Source organism: Diceros bicornis, chromosome 7 (genome assembly GCF_020826845.1).
Source record: "Diceros bicornis minor isolate mBicDic1 chromosome 7, mDicBic1.mat.cur, whole genome shotgun sequence".
Taxonomy (NCBI): Eukaryota; Metazoa; Chordata; class Mammalia; order Perissodactyla; family Rhinocerotidae; genus Diceros; species Diceros bicornis.
In genome coordinates, this window is record NC_080746.1 from 76,708,412 (window position 1) to 76,726,660 (window position 18,249).

The 18,249-nt window shown below is 44.8% G+C and overlaps 1 protein-coding gene across 4 annotated transcripts; it reads right to left on the reverse strand.

The window, feature by feature from the left end:
• Positions 1 to 1,116: 1,116 nt before the first annotated feature.
• Positions 1,117 to 18,031, reverse strand: E2F8 (E2F transcription factor 8). Of its 4 annotated transcripts, none has more exons than XM_058546124.1 (14): positions 17,809 to 18,031; positions 16,958 to 17,115; positions 16,492 to 16,620; positions 14,143 to 14,421; positions 13,602 to 13,758; positions 11,325 to 11,639; positions 10,941 to 11,102; positions 9,111 to 9,248; positions 7,424 to 7,627; positions 7,040 to 7,127; positions 6,252 to 6,783; positions 2,766 to 2,898; positions 2,254 to 2,648; positions 1,117 to 1,877 (listed from the first exon to the last, which is right to left on the reverse strand). In XM_058546124.1, the coding sequence occupies exons 3-14, from the start codon at positions 16,504 to 16,506 to the stop codon at positions 1,695 to 1,697; spliced, it is 2,601 nt and encodes an 866-aa protein (XP_058402107.1). In that variant the 5' UTR covers positions 16,507 to 16,620; positions 16,958 to 17,115; positions 17,809 to 18,031; the 3' UTR covers positions 1,117 to 1,694. The 4 variants fall into 4 exon arrangements, with proteins under 4 accessions (XP_058402107.1, XP_058402106.1, XP_058402108.1 ...); XM_058546123.1 differs by having other exon boundaries at positions 16,958 to 17,161; XM_058546125.1 differs by lacking the exon at positions 16,958 to 17,115.
• Between the last annotated feature and the right edge of the window lie 218 nt (positions 18,032 to 18,249).

An 18,249-nucleotide genomic window follows, 5' to 3' on the forward strand; every position in this document is an offset into this window, starting at 1 on the left:
TCTCTTTATTGCATGGAAATGCTTTCTTCTTTTATTCATGTGTACATATTGTCTTCCTCAACTATATTGTAAGCTCTTTAAAGGTAGGAGCCATTTCTTATATCAGGAACCATTCACATGTGCTCCAAGTGGGATAACAGCAAAGGCAGAGGTACTTTGGAAGAAATAGCTCATACTGTTTCTCCAGTGGTGTGGAGATAGAGGGGGTCTCGAGGTCAATGTGAAAATCTGCCCTCTCTTAGCTGTACTTGGTTGCGCAAAGAAAACACGAAAGGTGTGACCTCACAAATGCTCAGATTACCCTGAAACAATGTGCTTGGTGCCTACTGATGCTACTAGGCCTGCACCTGGAGGCAGATGGGTAACGGATAAAGAGGGCCAGTAGACATGGTTTGAGTCCTTGCATACATGAGCAGTGTGACTCCGGGCTTACTGCTTTAATCTCTGTGAGCCTCAGGGACCTTCTAGTCCTAGCTCATAGAGATAATGCCTTTAATGTGTACAGCACAGTGCCTGGCATATAGCAAACATGTAGGAAATAGACCCTGACCAGCGAGGGCACATGTCAATTCTCAAGCACCTTGCAGTTCGTCCCACAAGGGGGTCCAGGAGATGCACACTTAACACATTGTAGCTTGTTCCTACTCTTGGAGCTCAGCGGGTCGGTGTGGTAGTTCCTTGAGGGTGGAGGAAATTAGAGTCCTCACTGCTGCTGTCCCATCCCTGGAGCTGGGCCATCCGCACAGTGTGGACTGTGGCTGCAGCCCCCCTCTGTGGACAGCAGGAGGCCTGGGGTGGATGCTAGTGGTGCCAGGGCAGGAGAGGGAGCCCCCAGCTCCTGCCTTCCGCGTCTAATCACCCAGGGAGAGGGGGAAGCCCACGAGCCTTAGCTTGGTGTCCTCAGCCAAGCAGCAGCCTCTCCAAAGCCGTTTCACTTCTGTGCAAGTGGAGCCGTACAGAGGATCAGAAGGGAGAAGGATGTAGGCACATTTTATAAACTCCACTTATCTAAGCGAACCCAGGACTTCTTCTCCTTACCAAGAATTTGCCTCTGAGGTCAGATAAATGTTCATTTTCTCCCAACAGTGCCTTGACAGGCCAAAAGAAAATGTTAAATATATTTTAGAAAAGTTTTAATTTGAACAACTTATGATTAAAAATACATTTTATAAATAATTTTTCCATAGACTTGATTGATTGTTGCGAACTTTACAAAAAGACACATTGCAACAATAACAGATGAAAGAAATTACAAAAAATATATCTATTGCCCTCCTTTTTAAAAATATAACATTATACATCACAGCATCGTCTTTGTGCAAAGTTTAAGAGATTGCTGTGTTAGGCATGTCACATATCTGCTCAAAGGGAAGTAAACTTTAACACAGGTACTTTGCATAATGGTACAGGCACAGCTGAAATAATGAATCCTTTCCTCCTAGAAGTTAATATACCTTAGTTCAACATTTTCCTTTTATTTTGTAGGACTGATGGCTGAACTTAGCTTAACACAAATATATATATATGTGTGTATATATATATATATCAGTAGGAAAACAAGTGTCCGCTTTCCAATTAAGTAAACCCCCAACGTATTTACAGTATTTTCAGAGAATGTGGTCTCCAAATCAGTCTGAGTACATTTTCTCTATTAAACAACACTTTAGAAAATTAAATGAAGCCAAATCTGTCAATTAATGGACATCCTCCGTTGAGACTTCCAGTTTTCGCTGTGGGACAAAGAGAGTTCCAACAGAAGTTTTATTAGCACCATCGAAATCCACACAGGATGAGCCCATCGGCTTCGTTGGTCCACCTGGGGTGCGGAAGAAACTTTCGGCCACTAATTGTGACCCTTTCGGTGTCACAGGAACAGGCTGATTGGAAAGAAAGCAATGGAAAAAAGAAGTCAAGCCCACACAGGTAGGTATGCCCTGGCAGCCTTGGAAGACTGGACGAGGACATGTCACACAGCGGAAGCCTCGCACACCTTGAAATCAGCTAGGTAAGCCTGGGGGAGTTTTACATTCTCAATTATTTTTGTTAAGGCGAGAAAAAAGCTCATGATAACCCAATAATGAGGACTCCTTGGGTGCTCTTCCTGGGTTTGGAAGGATGGCAGGCCTTCAACCTCCTCACTCTCCCATCATCTCCCTCTCCAAAGAAGAAAAGCAAAAGCCAGTCTCCCAGGAGACTGAAATTTGGAACTTAATAACCTAAGGAAAACAATAAATTAAACAGAAACACTCTCACCTGTTGTGCCCCTGTCACAGCAACTGATTGTCCATTCGGCTGGTTCTGGCCCGGGACAGGTGAGTCGTACCTGCTGGCCCTTCCTTGCTGAGTGCCTGCACTTTCTGGGGCAACACTAACGGCCTCTATTCTTGGAGACATGGGAACGGTCCCGGGCCCGGGGCTGGCGGGCACCTGCACACTGGGGGAGATGAGTCCCAAGTGCTGCAGGGTGAAGTTGACAATGGCTGAGCTTGGGTTCTGGACGGGAACGGGGTGGCTCGAAGTGAGAGCCGGGCTGCTCCCGACAGGTACAGCTGCCACGGAAGTTGGCGAGACCATTAGCTTCAAAGGTGTTACATGAAAAGAGGGAAAATTAACAGCAGTGAGTTCGGATGATGTCACTGGAATAACACCTGGAAAGAAAAGGGGAAAAATATCTTAAAAAAGTACAGGCATTTGTCCAAGAAGCTCACAAGCTGAAGTGAACTTGAGAGTGACCCACATTTCAATAGGGTTTTCCATGCACTCACCTGCGATTGGGGAGCTGTAGATCCTGTGGTTTGGGGAAAGAGTACCTGAGTTTTCCTTACTAGACAAAATGGACTCTGCCCCCAGGGATGAGCACTGGGTGAGAGGGATTAGGTATCCTGATGGGAACAAGGTCTAGAAAACAAGGAGGAAGGGTTTATTTTACACACAAATGCAGCAAGAAAAACGGTCATGTGCCTCTTCCGGGAATAATACCTCTCAGTGGTGGTTTGTTCCATTAGACCAAAGCTTCCAGTGGGACGGGCTACGGGCAGGCCAGCTACATGGCTCTGTGAAGACAATACCCCCTCCCATTCCAACACTTGTCCTGATAATACCAACCACGTGTTTCTTAAACGCCATCTGTGGTCTGAGGAAGTGTCCTACAGCCAGTACTGAGCCTGCGTAGGGGAAGAACTCACCCAGCACACCCCCTCACACTGCCATCCTAAGTCCTGCTCGCAGACTTCCTGCTATGATGTGGTGCTGTCAGAACCAAGTTTAATGCAGTTGGACAACACTGCCGTGTTGTCACCCGATTGTTCTTGAATTATGTAGGATGGTATTTCCTAAAAAGTGTCCCGAGGGACCCTAGTTCCATGATGCAAGCAGGCTCCACTTGATTCGTGGTCAAATGTGTTTGGGAAATGCAGAATTAAACAAAGGAAAATGGTGTCTTTATTGGAGAATTTCTGAGGGACTTTAATGACGGCATGCATTGTAAATCTCAAAGGAGGCATCAGCATGTCCCATTTCCCAGGGTATTTGGTAACTAAATTTTTAGTAGTATTGGTGTTCAACGAAAACGTTTTAAGAAATGTTGATTTAGCGAAGGGAGTTGCCAAACCATAGGCCAAAATCCAGCCTCCTGGCTGTTTTTGTAAATAAAATTGTATTGAAACACAGCTATGCCCATTCATTTACGTATTGCCTGTGGCTGCTTTTTTACTTTTGTACAATGGCAGAGCTGAATAGGTGCGACAGAGACCATATGGCCCACAAAGTCAAAAATAATCTGAGTCTTTACAGAAAATGTTTGCTGACCCCTGATTTAGAACAAAGAAATTCTACAACTATAGATTTTTTTCTAGTACTTTAGGTTCTAACGATACCAAACTAAACATTCTTATAATATACAAACTAAAGGGCAGGGCACCAGAGTTCAAAAACTGCAGATAAAAAAGAGAATTGATTAATTCATATTAGAGAGCCAACTGTCACAGAGCAAAGCTTTAGGCAATAAAGTTATATTCCATATGGAAATGGCCAGAGTGCCGGCTAGTGTGTATCCCCCCATGCCTGCTACATCACTCTACTTTACCAGAGAAAGCCCGCATGGGGCGCTGAGCTGCCTGGAAAGTCTGCTTCAGCTGTACCATGGGCAGCACTGAAAAAAGCTAAAAGCAGCTCTTGTAAACTGGGGGCCCTCCTTTTATCTTCCTCCAGATCCTTCTCCTTGTCCTTGTCAAAACAACAGTCTACACTTTTATCTAGCTGTTAATAGGTCCCATCTTTTCCTTGGGAACCAGTGAATTCAGAATCCACAATGTACTACACACTTCTAATTTTGTTTCTTAGATGCTTGGTACCATTCAATATCTTTACTGGTAGGTTCCTTGAAAGCTGCAGGAATAGAGAATTTTTAAGGGGCGAATTCAGGCGTTTTACAACTAGCTGCTCTTTGCTGTCTTTAATCATACTCTCGTGGTACAAGTTTTTCTGGTTGCTAGTTTAACTCTTTAAAATCTTCAGCAAAACCTGTGTACTCTAATAATAATTACTTTTCAATTTCCTACAACCTACATTCATCACAAAATCTTTTAACCTATAATGCCAATTCTTTAAAAAAAAAAAATTAGAACTATTAAATGAGCAGGATGAAAGAATTGGACATGTTTTAACTCACATGTCATCTCATCTAGCCTGCATTAGCCCTCTTCCTCCCATCACAGACCCCAGACCCTGTGTCATTTTCACTATAGTTCTTATCATTGACTACCTGATGTGTTTGTGTTTGTCTACTGTATTCTCTCCACCCCCAGAAGTGTAGACTCTTAGTAAATGTTTGTTGAATGAATTAACACGTGAATCTCTCATTTTCTTTGTTCTGCTTAGTCCGTGCTGAAAAGAAATTGTCAAAATGAAGTAATAGAGATGAAAACAGAAGCCGGGGGACATGGAAAACCTATCAACTGAAAACCCTAATCCTGGATAACTAAGTGAGCAACAGGAGACCATTATTAAATCATACCCATTCACCCAAAGAGATGAAGGACCTCCCAGAAAACTGAATCAAGCTCAACCCTTGTGATTTTCCCCTAGCACGTATATTAAATGCAAAACAATGCCATGCTAAGATAATAGACGTTTTGAACGGTTACCATGAGGCCATCCTCAGGGAAGATTTGACAAACTCTAAAGCCTCCTTAATAACAGTTACAGATAACACCCTTCAGCTTATACAGTGCCTTAAAAGGATCACAAACCCCTTTATGTATATCATCATGTAATAGATTCACTTAACCTCACAAAAACTGTAATATGGCCCTGGGGCAAGTCCTCAAAAGCTACCGTCACCAAAGGCAGGTGCTGGGTTTGATTTGATCCAGAGCACAGTGCTTTATACCCAGTAGATGATCAGGAAAAACTGTGGAACAAATTCTTTACAGATGTGGAAAAGTAAGATATAGAGAAGTAAAATAACTTAACAGCAGGGACAAAATGAGAGATTAACCTCTGCTTCCCCCTTTCATGGTGTTTGCTTGGTAATAATGTCTTTCATATATAATTGTCCTAAGGGAGGAAAATGAGATAATGTATGTAAAAGTGCCCAATGCTTCTGATGTCTGGTATGTGGGTGGGTACTCAGTAAATGTTAATTCCTTCCTGAACTAAACTCCACCTAGGACAAAAATGATCTAGAACATCAAAATCCCTAGAAACCAATGCATCAGCTATACCTATAATTTGCCAAGGTAAGTTTGATTTTTCTTTAGAAACTGAAATTTTGCTTTAAATTTTAGGTAGAAAGTAAAAATAGTGGAAGCAATTTATCTTCAAGGCAACAGATGCCAGTTACATGACAGCAAACAAACATTAGGTAATGACTCAGAAAGCAGGAGTTACAGGAACCCTATGCATCCATCCATTCGTTTGGGGTTACGTCTGCTTGTAAATTATTTAAGACTGTCATGACAGGTGTTTGCATTCCAGCATGCGACAGAGAAACGGACTTAAGGACAACCACCCACTGTGCTTTTAGAAGAGAGCAAATAATCCCTTCCTCCAAAGGCTAAAAATGTCCCTGCCGTCATCCCAGCCAGGAGATTAGTTGTCTGGGGCCTTGTTTGGATTGTGGGATGTTAAGGAACAGTTCCTCGTCTCCCGAGAGACTGCTCTTTGCTCTGGTAAATTTCACAAGCCACCAAATTCTCCTCTAATCAACTGGGGGGTTTCTGAAGCTTTGCCCAGTTCAAGGCTGTACTTACTGCGGAGACGTTTTCAAGTCCTTTTAGGTCCTCTTTAAATTTCTTTTTGGAACCGCTGTCCTCAAGCGCGCTTGCCCTCTTCGAGCCTCTTTCTCCAGCAGGCTCCTTGTCTCGGGCCTTTGCACCGTGTCTCTCTGGCACTGACAGCAAGCTTCCAGGCCTGGTGCAGGTGCTGGGCTTGGCGGCATCCTTGGCTGCCTTCTCGGTGGTAGCATCTGCGGAGTCTTTTGATCTCATAGCTTTAGAAGAGGCAGTGGGGCAGACTGTTGGGCTTAGACTTTGGGGTGGCGTCATGGTTCGGGCTTGGGCAGGCTGCAAGTAGATGGCATAGGGTGGGCCCGAAGGGGCCTGAGGTAGGATCACAGGCACTGCCGATGACAGTGGGCTGGGGAGCAGGGGGACCACCCCCAGGGGCTGGATGAGGGACGGTGCCGTCAGTTCCAGCTCAGCACTCGCTGGGGTGTCCAGAGGGGCCACTGGTTTGCAATGCCCAGATCTTGCCAGCTGTACTTTCACTTTCTTTCTGGGTTCACTAAAAAACAAGATTTAAAACGTGACACCCTGGTAACACATTTTCTCTAAACTGTTCTATCACTTTAGATTGCCCCAGATTGAAGCCACGCTTCTATGAAACTAGGCAGTAGTTTCTGTAATGACTGCGTATGAGTTATAGAAAAGATTATCTCACCAGTTTCCAAGGCTAGTGCCTGTTCTGACAGAAAGTCAGCAAGCCTAATGAGGCAAGGTCAAAGGAAAGCATCTTGCTGCTAAGGAGCACTGCAACCCACCTTGACTGCTCTTCTAACTGCATTTTGCAAATAGCTGCGAGCTGAGCCATTTTACTTGGGAAGGGTGCAGAATTCTGAGAACTCTCAGCTGGTAAAAAAGTAGAGAGGGTTGATTAAAGCAAAAGAATAAATGATACAGATGAAACATCACTAAGTCAAAGGAACAGAAACCACGTACCTCCCCGCAAAATCACACAGCAATGAAACGACAAACCCTACAAATTACTTTCTATCCTTTAATTCATACATGTTAGGCTTCAAGAAGGTTTGGGTATATGGATATTGAAACAATTCTCTAACACGTCTTGTAGAGATCAAGTAAGCTAAAAAATCAGATAAAAAGGAATTCTTTTGAGCAGAGCCCTGACATGATTGAAAACATACCTTTGTTGGTCTTGATAGGGCTACTGGGAGCAGAATTTATCTTTCTCCGATCACTTTCTATGGTCTTTACCAGTTTGATAAGAGATGGGTGTCGGGTAAAGTTTGGTTTCCCACGTGTGGAAAAGAGGTTTTTGGCACAGTTCTCTTTTGAAGACCGCCTCACTTCCAGATCAGAGGGGGTGAAAGGAATGACCGGGCTGCACCCTGAAATAGAAAAGGGCAGTGTGTTAAAAATGGGTGATTCCGCTTCCTTTTGGGATATGAAGTCAAAGTGTAGTTCTCAGAAGATTTCAGGAATTGAAGTAGCAACAATTACTGTGCCTGACACTGTTTCAAGGGCTTTACATACAAAACCTTGTTTATCTTATTAAATGAATTCTGAGATAATATTTCACACCTTAACATCTCTGAAACCCACTCTATCTGATAACCAGTGGAGTGCTATAATGTAACTGCTAGTGGTTTTCTTTCTTATCGATATATAGAAAATTGTGCATCTTAAAATCAGGAGTCTTAATCTGATGAAATATGGTGACCCTCACTGCTATGGACTGAATGTTTGTGTCCCCCCCAAATTCATATGTTGAAACAAAATGCCTAAAGTGACGGTCTTAGGAGGTGGGGCCTTAGGGAAGTGTTTAGGTCATAAGGGCAGAGCCCTTATGAATGGGATTAGTGTTCTCATAAAGAAGACCCCACAGAACTCCCTAGTCCCCTCCCACCATGTGAGGTTACAAGGAAAAGATGGCTGTCTAGAAAATGGGCCCTCACCAGGCACTGAATCTGCCGGCACCTTGATCTTGGACTTCCCAGCCTCCAGAACTGTGAGAAATTGATTTCTGATGTTTATAAGCCACTACTCAGTCTACGGTATTCTGTTATAGCAGCTTGAATGGACTAAGACACTCTCAAGTCCACCAGGTAGGTACTTAAGAAATGCATCCCCATTTCAGAAACATTAACCAACTGAGTCAAGGTCTCTCAGCTAGTAGAATGTGGGCCTGGGACATGAACCCAGTCTGTCTGGCCCTAGAGTCTGCACTCTGAATCCCTGAACCAAAGGACCTCCCTCTGAGGTCGTATCCAAAATCACAACAAGCTCGCAAAAGCACCATGGTTCTTCCCATTTTGCAGATGAGGAAACTGAGCCTTGGAGAAGTAACTTGCCCAAGGCCACACAGCTAAGTGGCAGAGCTGAGACTGGAACCTAAGTCTCTCTCTGCCTTCATGGCCATGCTCTTGACACTTTCTAACACTTCTGTGTGGGACTTTTTGGTGGAATGCAAAATGTCAGAATCCCAGAATTGAGATGGAGACTAGAATATTGATACCAGAATGAATTCGTTTCATATTCTCAATGTGCACAGGCTCTGTTGTGGTCACTGAGCAGCATAATAATGACAGCAATAGTATCTTATGTTTTGTGATGCTTTCAACTTTTTCAAATCATTTCACATACAGATTCTGTCTCCCGGGTGCAGAGTGAGAGGTGGTTATGAACCTTAGGTTGCTGATAGAGCCAGCGGCCAAGCTTTCCATACTGGCCCTCATCTTTAATTGTCTTTTCAACCACTTACATATGTTATTTTCAGGTGGGAGTGCGGGCAGGAAAAGGAAGGGAGAATAATGCCAAATGTGCATTAATTCAAAATAATGAAGCAAAGAATGAAAGGAAACAAATACATACCACTGGGATTGGGACTGATTTCTGGCCCTGTCCATTTAAAAGCTGGTTTTCGGCCTCTTTCCTCTGTCACATGAACTTTCTTGATAAGCTCCAGACTACTCAGAACATTAGCTATATCATACAACCTCCTAATTTTTGCTGGGAAAAAAGAAAGCATATACACCACTTAATGGAATGACGAAAGATCAAAGGGCTTTGCTTCATAAGGACTTCATGTATATTCAAAGAGCTTTCCTAATCATCAATGTCAGACAGAGAAATAAATGTGACTCTTTTTAAGTTACTCTAGTGATATTGCTTTAATTAAAACAAAAAAATAGTTTTAAATATTGAAAAGACTCAGTTACTACTGGTACTGAATTTTGAAATGACAAAAGCACATGCTGAAAAGAGAAAATTGACATAATGAGATCACCCTATTGAGAACTACGTTACAGATTTTTGAATAAAAAGCCACCATTGCTGGGCATCTTCTAAGATGAATTGTATGAACAAAGGAAATAAAGCATCAATGATAAATGTATTGCTTTCCTGCTTGTGATAGTTTATAACAATAAGGTTTATTTACTATCACAAGCATGGAAAATTCCAGAGCCCATCAAAGTTTGTAAATTTTTATATTGTCCTCTTGTAATATGCAAAGCATCAATTTGTTGATTCTATAAATCTTACATACATTAAAAAGTTTTGTTACAAAAAGTCTGCCTTTACTTCCAGCTTGATAGTACAAAATTACCAATCAAGCGCCTTCTTCATAGCCACACCTGAAGGTTCTGAATTCCCCTGGGATTCAGCAAATTACGCATCAGCAGGTCCTGGAATAGTTTCTAAGGCTGTGACTAGCCAGTGAAACGGAGAGCTGAACAGTGGAGACTTAGAAAAAGCAGACAGTCCACCAGCAGGATCATGACATGTTTTCTGAAATTGCAGCTCTCCTAAGCCAATTGCCAGCATCATTGCCTCTACTCTCTCCTTCATTTTGTCTTTACAGAGACACTGTCGACCTGGGGATGTCTGAACCTACTTTCATGGGACTCGTACAGCTTCACGGGGATGGGAAGGAGTCAGGGTGACAGCTCCCAGGCACTCCCCACAGCCGCTGCTGTTTCTTGGGGTGGCCCTTCCTCCCCATACAGCCGGGTCCCTCACGTGACCCGTGTTTGGGCCAGCCTCCTGCCCTCCCTGGAGGTTTGCTAAGGCCCCTGGGAGAGATGGGCGTGCAGCAGGCCCCTCTCCATCTGCTGAGCCCTTCCTTCCACACCCTGTCTCTGCTCCTCTTTGTGGGGGTTCCTGCAGTCTGTTATGGAGGCAAGGGCAGAGCTCTGCGTTAGGAACCCAGTCGACGGTCCCTTTCCAGCTTAGAGCAGAGAGTCTGGCTGAAACCATTCTTTCAAAATGGCCAAGCAAGTATGCTGCAGGTCACCTCTGGGGACAGTTTAGAAGTTATTTACACCCTCACATCTGAGACTCAGTGGACAGAGCAGAGACCTGGGCTCCAGTCCCGCTTTACAGTTACTGCTCATTTAGACCTCAGGCACCAGAGTCTAGGCATGTGAAATGGGGACAATGTTACAGTATCAAATGAAGTAACTTTTAAGGAACTGTATCTAAGCCAAAGTATCAAACAGATAGGAGTCGTTATGTACATGTCTTTGAATCCTACAAGTCAGCTACAGCAGTACTATCATGGCTTTTGGGGAGAAGTGAAGATAAAAGAGCATAATTAGAGATGATCTGTTTATATTGCAAGTGTATTTGGAAATCAGTTTGTAACTGAGATTTTATTATTTACGAATAGGTCCAAAAGTCCACGGCGGTCGTGACACTTACTTTTAAACTTGCTTTTATCCAAATCTTCCACGTGGTCCTCCCCAATTAAAATCTTGGCAGCAATTTCTAGGCTTACTATCTGAGGCGTTGACACCAAAAACAGCATCACAAATTTCTGGCTCATCACTCTTAAAGACTTGTCTTTGCGGCTGTTTACAGAAGCTTTGGAGAAGGATGAGGATTACAGAATTAAAATTCATGAAGGGACAAGTGACTTCTCAAGTAACAAGGCTAAAAATACCACAACGTGATCACACAGTTGACAACTGCAGCGTTTTAATGTGAAAGGCAGCGGTAGCTTTAGAGCAGTGTTCCCTGAGGACTCTTTTCTTTAGACCCAGGAGAAGTGCCACCTGGCCCACGCCTTTCAATACCATCTCTTACCTGCCCGAAATTCCACTCCAGGGAGTTCGACAAAACACATGTCTGTGTGTCCGTTTTGGCCAGCGTTTGCTTTGATGATATGATCCTCTATACTGTAACTCTTACTAAAGTCAAACTCTTGTTCGTATTCTTTCTTTTTGATCATCATAATCTGTTCGGCGTACTTGTTCTCCTCCCCGACACTCTTCAAAGCCCCAAGAGTTTTGTTGAGATTATGCCGCCCATGCCAGGTGTACCTGTTTTTGGCGAGGCGGCTCACCATGTGTAAACTCTCTAGGACGTTCACGATGTCATAAATGCGTCGACGCTCAACATCTACGAAGAATGAGCAATTGTACGTTACTAGAGGATCAGACTTTGTCATGTGTGTACAGTGGAATAACTTTTTCTTCCACGGTTTATTAGTCAGTAGCTGCTGGACGATATACCTTTATTTATGCTCAACAAAGAGTGTGAAGATGAGAAGGACAAGTCCCTGCTCTCAAAGGGGACAAATAACGTTAATATGAATCAGAAAGGGGACATTTATCGAGGGCCTACTAAGTGTCATACAGCTTTTGGAAATTTTTACCCTAAACTTGTGAAGTAGGTATTATTATCCACATTTTAATGATGAGGAAATAGAGGCTCAGGCTGGCTAAGTCGCTCGTCCTAAGACACAGAACCAGTAAGTGGCAAGACCAAGTCTTTAATACTCTAAATACCACACTTTACAACTGTTTCTTGTATTGCTCCTCAACACACACTCACTCACTCACTCAACTGTCATATGATAGGTACAAGGTGCTGAGATTTCTTGCTGTTCCTGGAAACTGCCAGATCCGCCCTTGCCCGAAGGCTTTGTCCTGGCCTGTCCCTTCTGCCTGGAACCCCTCTCCCATGTCCTCCTAGCCCTCCGCCTTGACTCTTTCAAGTCCTCGCTCAGATGTCGCCTTCTCAACAGGACCTGACCCCTTAATTTAAAATTGCATAGCATGCCCCCAGCACTCCTGATCCCCCTGTACCCTAGTCTACAGTTTCTTTTTTCCACAGCATATATTACCTTCTAACATACCTTATAATGACTTACTTATGATGTCCTCTGCATATTATCTATTGGCCCCACTAGAATGTAGGTTCCACGAGAGCAGGGACTGTGTTCTTTTTGTTTATGATGTTATCCCAAGCTGCTACAACATTTCCTGGCACACAGTAGGTGATGAATAGATACCTGCTGAATTAAAGGGTACATCCTGCATAGCTACAATGAAGTGTATGGGAATAGACGAATGTAAATGGCATTCTTAGAATGAGAAATGAAGTTGATGTTTATAAACATGTATTAGAAGGGCAAAACTTTCTTCATGGGATGGTAGCTATATATTAAAATATCCTGCATATCCCTTCACAGTTTCAGATTATGATATTTTCATGACTCAAAGGTACCCCAAATTTGCCACAGATCACTTTTTTAGCTATAACTAGATTTGAGTCTATGAAGAGAAGAGTAAAAGGGGGCAAGGGGACACAGTAACTTTTGCCAAACACAAAACACTCAGGAAGCGCACCGGTCCTCAGAATAGTGCTGGGTGGCAGGGAGCGCCCAAGCCCTGCTCCCAGGCACAGAAGCTGATCTTCACCACAAACTGTGAAGAAACCCTTCTGCAGCCTGGCTCTTCAAAGAGAAATAAGACAAAAGTTCAGAGTTGTAGTTGTTTATGAAACAAGTCACAAAACAATGTTGCCAGGGGGCCGGGATGGTGGCGCAAGCGGTTAAGTGCATGTGCTCCGCTTCGACGGCCTGGGGTTCCTGGGTTCGGGTCCCAGGCGAGCACTGGTGCACTGCTTGTCGTGCCATGCTGTGGCGGCGTCCCATATAAAGTAGAGGAAGATAGGCATGGATGTTAGCTCAGGGCCAATCTTCTTTGGTGAAAAAAAAAAAGAGGGCCAATCTTCCTTGGCAAAATAAAAGAGGACGACTGGCATCCATGTTAGCTCAGGGTTGATCTTCCTCACACACAAAAAAAACAGTGTTGCCTCCCTTTAAAGCTTCAGAGCTTTTGAAATGCAGTCAGAAGCAATCTCCGTTGAGAGTTTTTGCTTCTGTTTTAAGACTCACTAGAATTGGAAACTACATGCCTTTATTCTTAAATTAATAGGGCTTTAGAGATTTATAATTTCCGTGTGGCCTTGCTTGCGTCAATACAAACACTGGCTAGATGAGCGTGGGTCTGAAGGAGGAAGTCTATATCGTCACTTTCATTGGTAACGGCTTCAGTGAGCTCTTGGCATACTTACTAAGTTCCTCGGCTACTTCGTCAAGACAGATGTCATTATTCACAGCAGGGTTGGGATACTTAGGATAGCGTGCTAAGAACTTATGACATAACAATCCTAAACTTTTCTCCTTTCGACTTGGTTGGGATTTCTCATATTCGTCTCCAGATAAGTGTTCCTACAAAGGAAGCAGTAAATAATGTCTTATTCTGAAATAAAGTTTGACAGATTTATTAGGGGCATCTGCAGTGGATGACTAACACTTACACACGTGCTTTGCTCCAATATTTCAAAATTTGGGGGGAAGAAAAGGTGGGGGTCAGTATAAACTGCTTGGCAGATCTGAAAGGGAAGCCTGAACTGAAAACAAGTCAAAGGTTCAGAGTTCCCAGGGCCATATTTGATGGGGTCCAAACCTTTCTGGTGCTCTGAAGGAGGCTAGTAACAGTCTGCGGGTGGCGATGCTTTCTATTGCTAGCACTTCCGCAATGGCTGTAACCACCCCCCGCCCCCGACACACACACAAATTCCCCCATCTCTGCCCAGTCCTCTGCAAACCTACGTGCAAACAATCTTTGGCCTCAGGCAATCCATTTGCGTTGTCAAACAACCCCCTTTTCTGATCTCTGCTGCGGATCTCGGGGCTCACGGCACTGATGAGCATTTTCAGGTTGGCTGTTGGCGTCCACGGTTCTCCCTGGGAGATGTCCTTGGGCTTGGTGGGTGTGGTTAAAGGGCCGAAGTCAGGCTGGATCTCAGCCAACACTATATTTGCTGCAGTGGACTCTTTCAGAGGTGTTTTCATCAGGCCCCTTTTATGGGGCTCAAAAAAGAAATTTTCCTGGTTTAAAACAAGTAAATAATTAAATCCATTGTAAAACAGGATTTATCAGATAGCTTTTGACTCTAGAAATTGGACAATAAATAGAATATTGCTAAGGAAAAAAATGCCTAATGAGATTGTAGAGTTGTTTAAATTAGTAACAGTATTCCCATGATCATTTGACACATTGTCCATTCTAACAGCTAAATTTCCCGTCTTTAATTTTGTAGCAAAGCACAGACTTAAATTTTTTCATCTTCTGTTCCAAGAATTTAAAAAAACCTTTAAGACATAATTTTTTAACATTTTATTTTGAAATAAATTTAGATCAGAGAAGAGTTGCAAAGATTGTGTAGAGAGTTCCCATATACCTTTCACTCAGCTTCCTCTAACAGGACTGACAATTTTAAGTAATCCCGAACCCCTAGGAGCGACTTTTACTCATGACACTCTAGTAAGTAAAGGCTCCATGGCGGAAACCGTGTCCCACTCATCTGTGTATCCACCTAGCACAATGGCTGCACGCAGTGGGTGCTCAATAAAACACCACTGACATGGGAGAGCCAAGGAGAACAAAGGTGAGAGCTAGCACAAGGTCAGACTTGTTGGCAAAGTTCAGTAAGGAGCAAAATCCAGAGAGCCTAAGAGCAGGAGTTCTGACCAGAAAAGTCTGCTCCTTGAATATCTAACCCCTTCACTTTTTTTTTTTTTTTATAATTTTATTTTTTTTTATAAATTTATTTTTTATTTTTATTTTTTTATTTTTTCCCCCCAAAGCCCCAGTAGATAGTTGTATGTCACAGCTGCACATCCTTCTAGTTGCTGTATGTGGGGCGCGGCCTCAGCATGGCCGGAGAAGCAGTGCATCGGTGCACGCCCGGGATCCGAACCCGGGGCGCCAGCAGCGGAGCGCGCGCACTTAACCGCTAAGCCACGGGGCCGGCCCCTCTAACCCCTTCACTTTACAGATGGAGAAAATGGAGCCCAGAGAAGTAAAATTAGTTACCCAAGATGACAAAGCTAGTTCCTGGCAGAGGCAGGACTGCCACTGAGACTTGAGGGCAAATTAACAGCAGTTCATAAATAAGACTAATGGAGACTATGTTTCTTCTACTTTTGGACACTGGGGACTTCACACATTCTTCCTATCTACATCTATTTTAAAGAAAATCCTTGGAATGGCAATAAGTGAAAGAATAGAGAGACTAATTGCTCAATGACTTTAGGAACAAAGATTAATGGGACTGTTTTATATATCTGTGACTCCCTAGGATTTACCAAGTGCTTTTCCATTTGTATTTTCACCAAATCCTGTAGCCCTATCTGCAGAAGAGGACACCCAGGCTGAGACGAGGTCTCACAGGACTCCAACTCGTATCTGCTCAATCCAACTATGGTGCTCAAACATGGAAGTCAGCGTGATGGATCCAATGGGGGACCCTTTCCAGCATGTGCACCTGAGAGGTGCTGACCCAAGAATAGGATTTTTCTAAAGGCTGCTGTCCTTTGCCTCAGACTAGTAGAAGCAACGGCAATTCTCTTATTTGACTAATACCTAAAACTTTTAGGAAATTTGCGTATATCATTTTTTTAACCTATGAGTAGTTTGGACACCAATCAAGACACTCCCACTGACAATTCTTTGTAATTTTACAAAATATTTATCGCACAAACAGTGTTTGTGGCCCCCATAGTTAAAGAAGCTAGTGATTTGGTAGAAATTTATCTTAAAAAGAAATCCAATCTCAAATCATGTCAAACGCCTTTTCTGAATTCCTGATGTTTAAGAATTCTCGTAAATATTCTAACGCAACTAACAAATTTTATTATTCTTAAAAATACCTTTTCTCTCTGCTTATCTCTTTGAGACTTCCACCAAACCATCAAAAACTAGAAAGATTACTTTAACTCTGGGCAACTCTTCCCCTCTTCAAAAATTAAATTTCCCTTCCTTCTAGGTTTTTACAGAGGTTACCTAAAAACGGATGTGGTGTTAATAAGATATTGGATATTGGAAAACTATGGCGTTAAATCAGGATGATAGTGCATTTAAAACTGCAAGGATGAATACTGAAGTTATAAAGGTACCTTTTCGTTCTCCATTCTGCAAATCTCTCATACATTTAGAGTTTCTTTAAAAAATCAAAAATCTGGAGTTCCTCCCAATATTCTGAGGGTTCAAGTAGTCCAATCAATTCTATTAAAAAGTTTAATATCCTTAAAGAAAAAAGGAAATAGAAAAAATTAAAAAAAAAAAAAGCAGGAGAGCTATTGAAAATTCCTTCATGGACAAAACAGGCTACTGAAACAAAGACTAACAAAAACTGACAAACCAAGTTTACATTTTATTCCCCGACCAGAGATAGCCCCACTGGGCAGAAAACTCCATTAAATGCCAGTAAACTCCTCCAGGAAACCGATCCGCTGTCATGAGACTTCAAGCAACCCACAGAATTTCCAGTGACAGCCTTCTCCCACCCCGAGAGAAGGCAGGCCATTCTCCGGACCCCACCGGACCCCACCGAATGGACTGGAGTAAGGCACGAGCACCCACCTGTTCACAGATCAGCGCTCGGGACTGAGCGCCCGAGCCCGGGTGCCGGCGGGGCAGACACGACCCCAAGTATCTGGATAAAAGTCTGCATCTAGATGCCTGAATTTCTCCCCAGACGCACACGTGCATAGGCTCAGCAGTAAAGTTTTCGGAAATATCTTGATAGGAAACGTCCAAATTCAGTCCTTAAGCTCCAAACGTACTCTGGGCATTTAAAGAGCGCCTTATGATTAAGACTTTTCTTTTTTTTAAGACTTCCTTAAAGATGGAAAGCGCTATGTATTGACTATTCAGGTGGCCAGTTCACGCCACGATGTGGGACCCCACCAGGAAGGCTGCATTTCCTTAGTAAGGCAAACAGGTACCGCCGCCCTGCCGCCACCAGCTCGGCGCCGGGCGCTCTTCCCCCTCCGCCCGGCCAACTGCCCCTCCCCCCGGGCCCAGTGCGCGCCGCCCGCCCCGCAGTTCCGGACAGCATCCTCGCGGTTTCCAGGGCAACGACTCCCGACCAATCAGAGAGCCGGCCGCGGGCCTACGATTGGTTGGCGGCGCCAGGGGCGGGTCCGGACCTTCCGCCTTCGATTTAAAAATTTGGCGCGGAAAGCCGGACCGTGGCCGGCGCCGCCCCTTAGCTGCGCGGGGCTTGAGCGCGGGCAAACCCGCGCCCGGAACCGCGGCATCCCCGCCCCTCCCCCTCGCTCGCCCCTCCCTTCTGCGCGGGAGCTCAGCTCCTCCCTCCACGGCCCCCGGCGGAGCGAGCGGCGGGAAACGGCCGCCGCTGCCGCCGCCCTCCCGAGCCCTCTCCCGGTGCCGAGCCGGCCGGGCGCCGCGTCCCCTTGCGTCCCGCTGACCTGTCAGTTCAGCTCACGGCTGGAGCCGGCGGGGGCTGAGCGGGGACTGCTCGGCACCCCTTCCCCGCTCAGGCCCGGGAGCCCGCGTGTCGGGCCGTCAGTCGGTCCTCACGCCGCGCCGAGGTGGGTGCCGAGGGAAACACCTGGGCCGGGACTGGCGGGCCGGCGGGCGGGCAGAGGGAGCGTGGCCGTCCAGGAGCAGTCAAGCCCCCGATTTGAAATTAACCCGCTCCCGGCGCGAGCCGATCCGGCGGGCGGGGAGGGCCGCTCCCCTCCCCCACGCCCGCTCTTCCCGGCCCCGGAGCCCGCGCGCCAATCCGAGCCTCCAGACGGGGGCTGCCGGCGAATCAGGCTTCAGGCGCCGCCCTCCGGTCCCGCCCCCACGGCAGAGTTGGGGGAAAAGTTCAGCAATTTTTTCCCTTTTTTTTTTTTTTTGCAAAC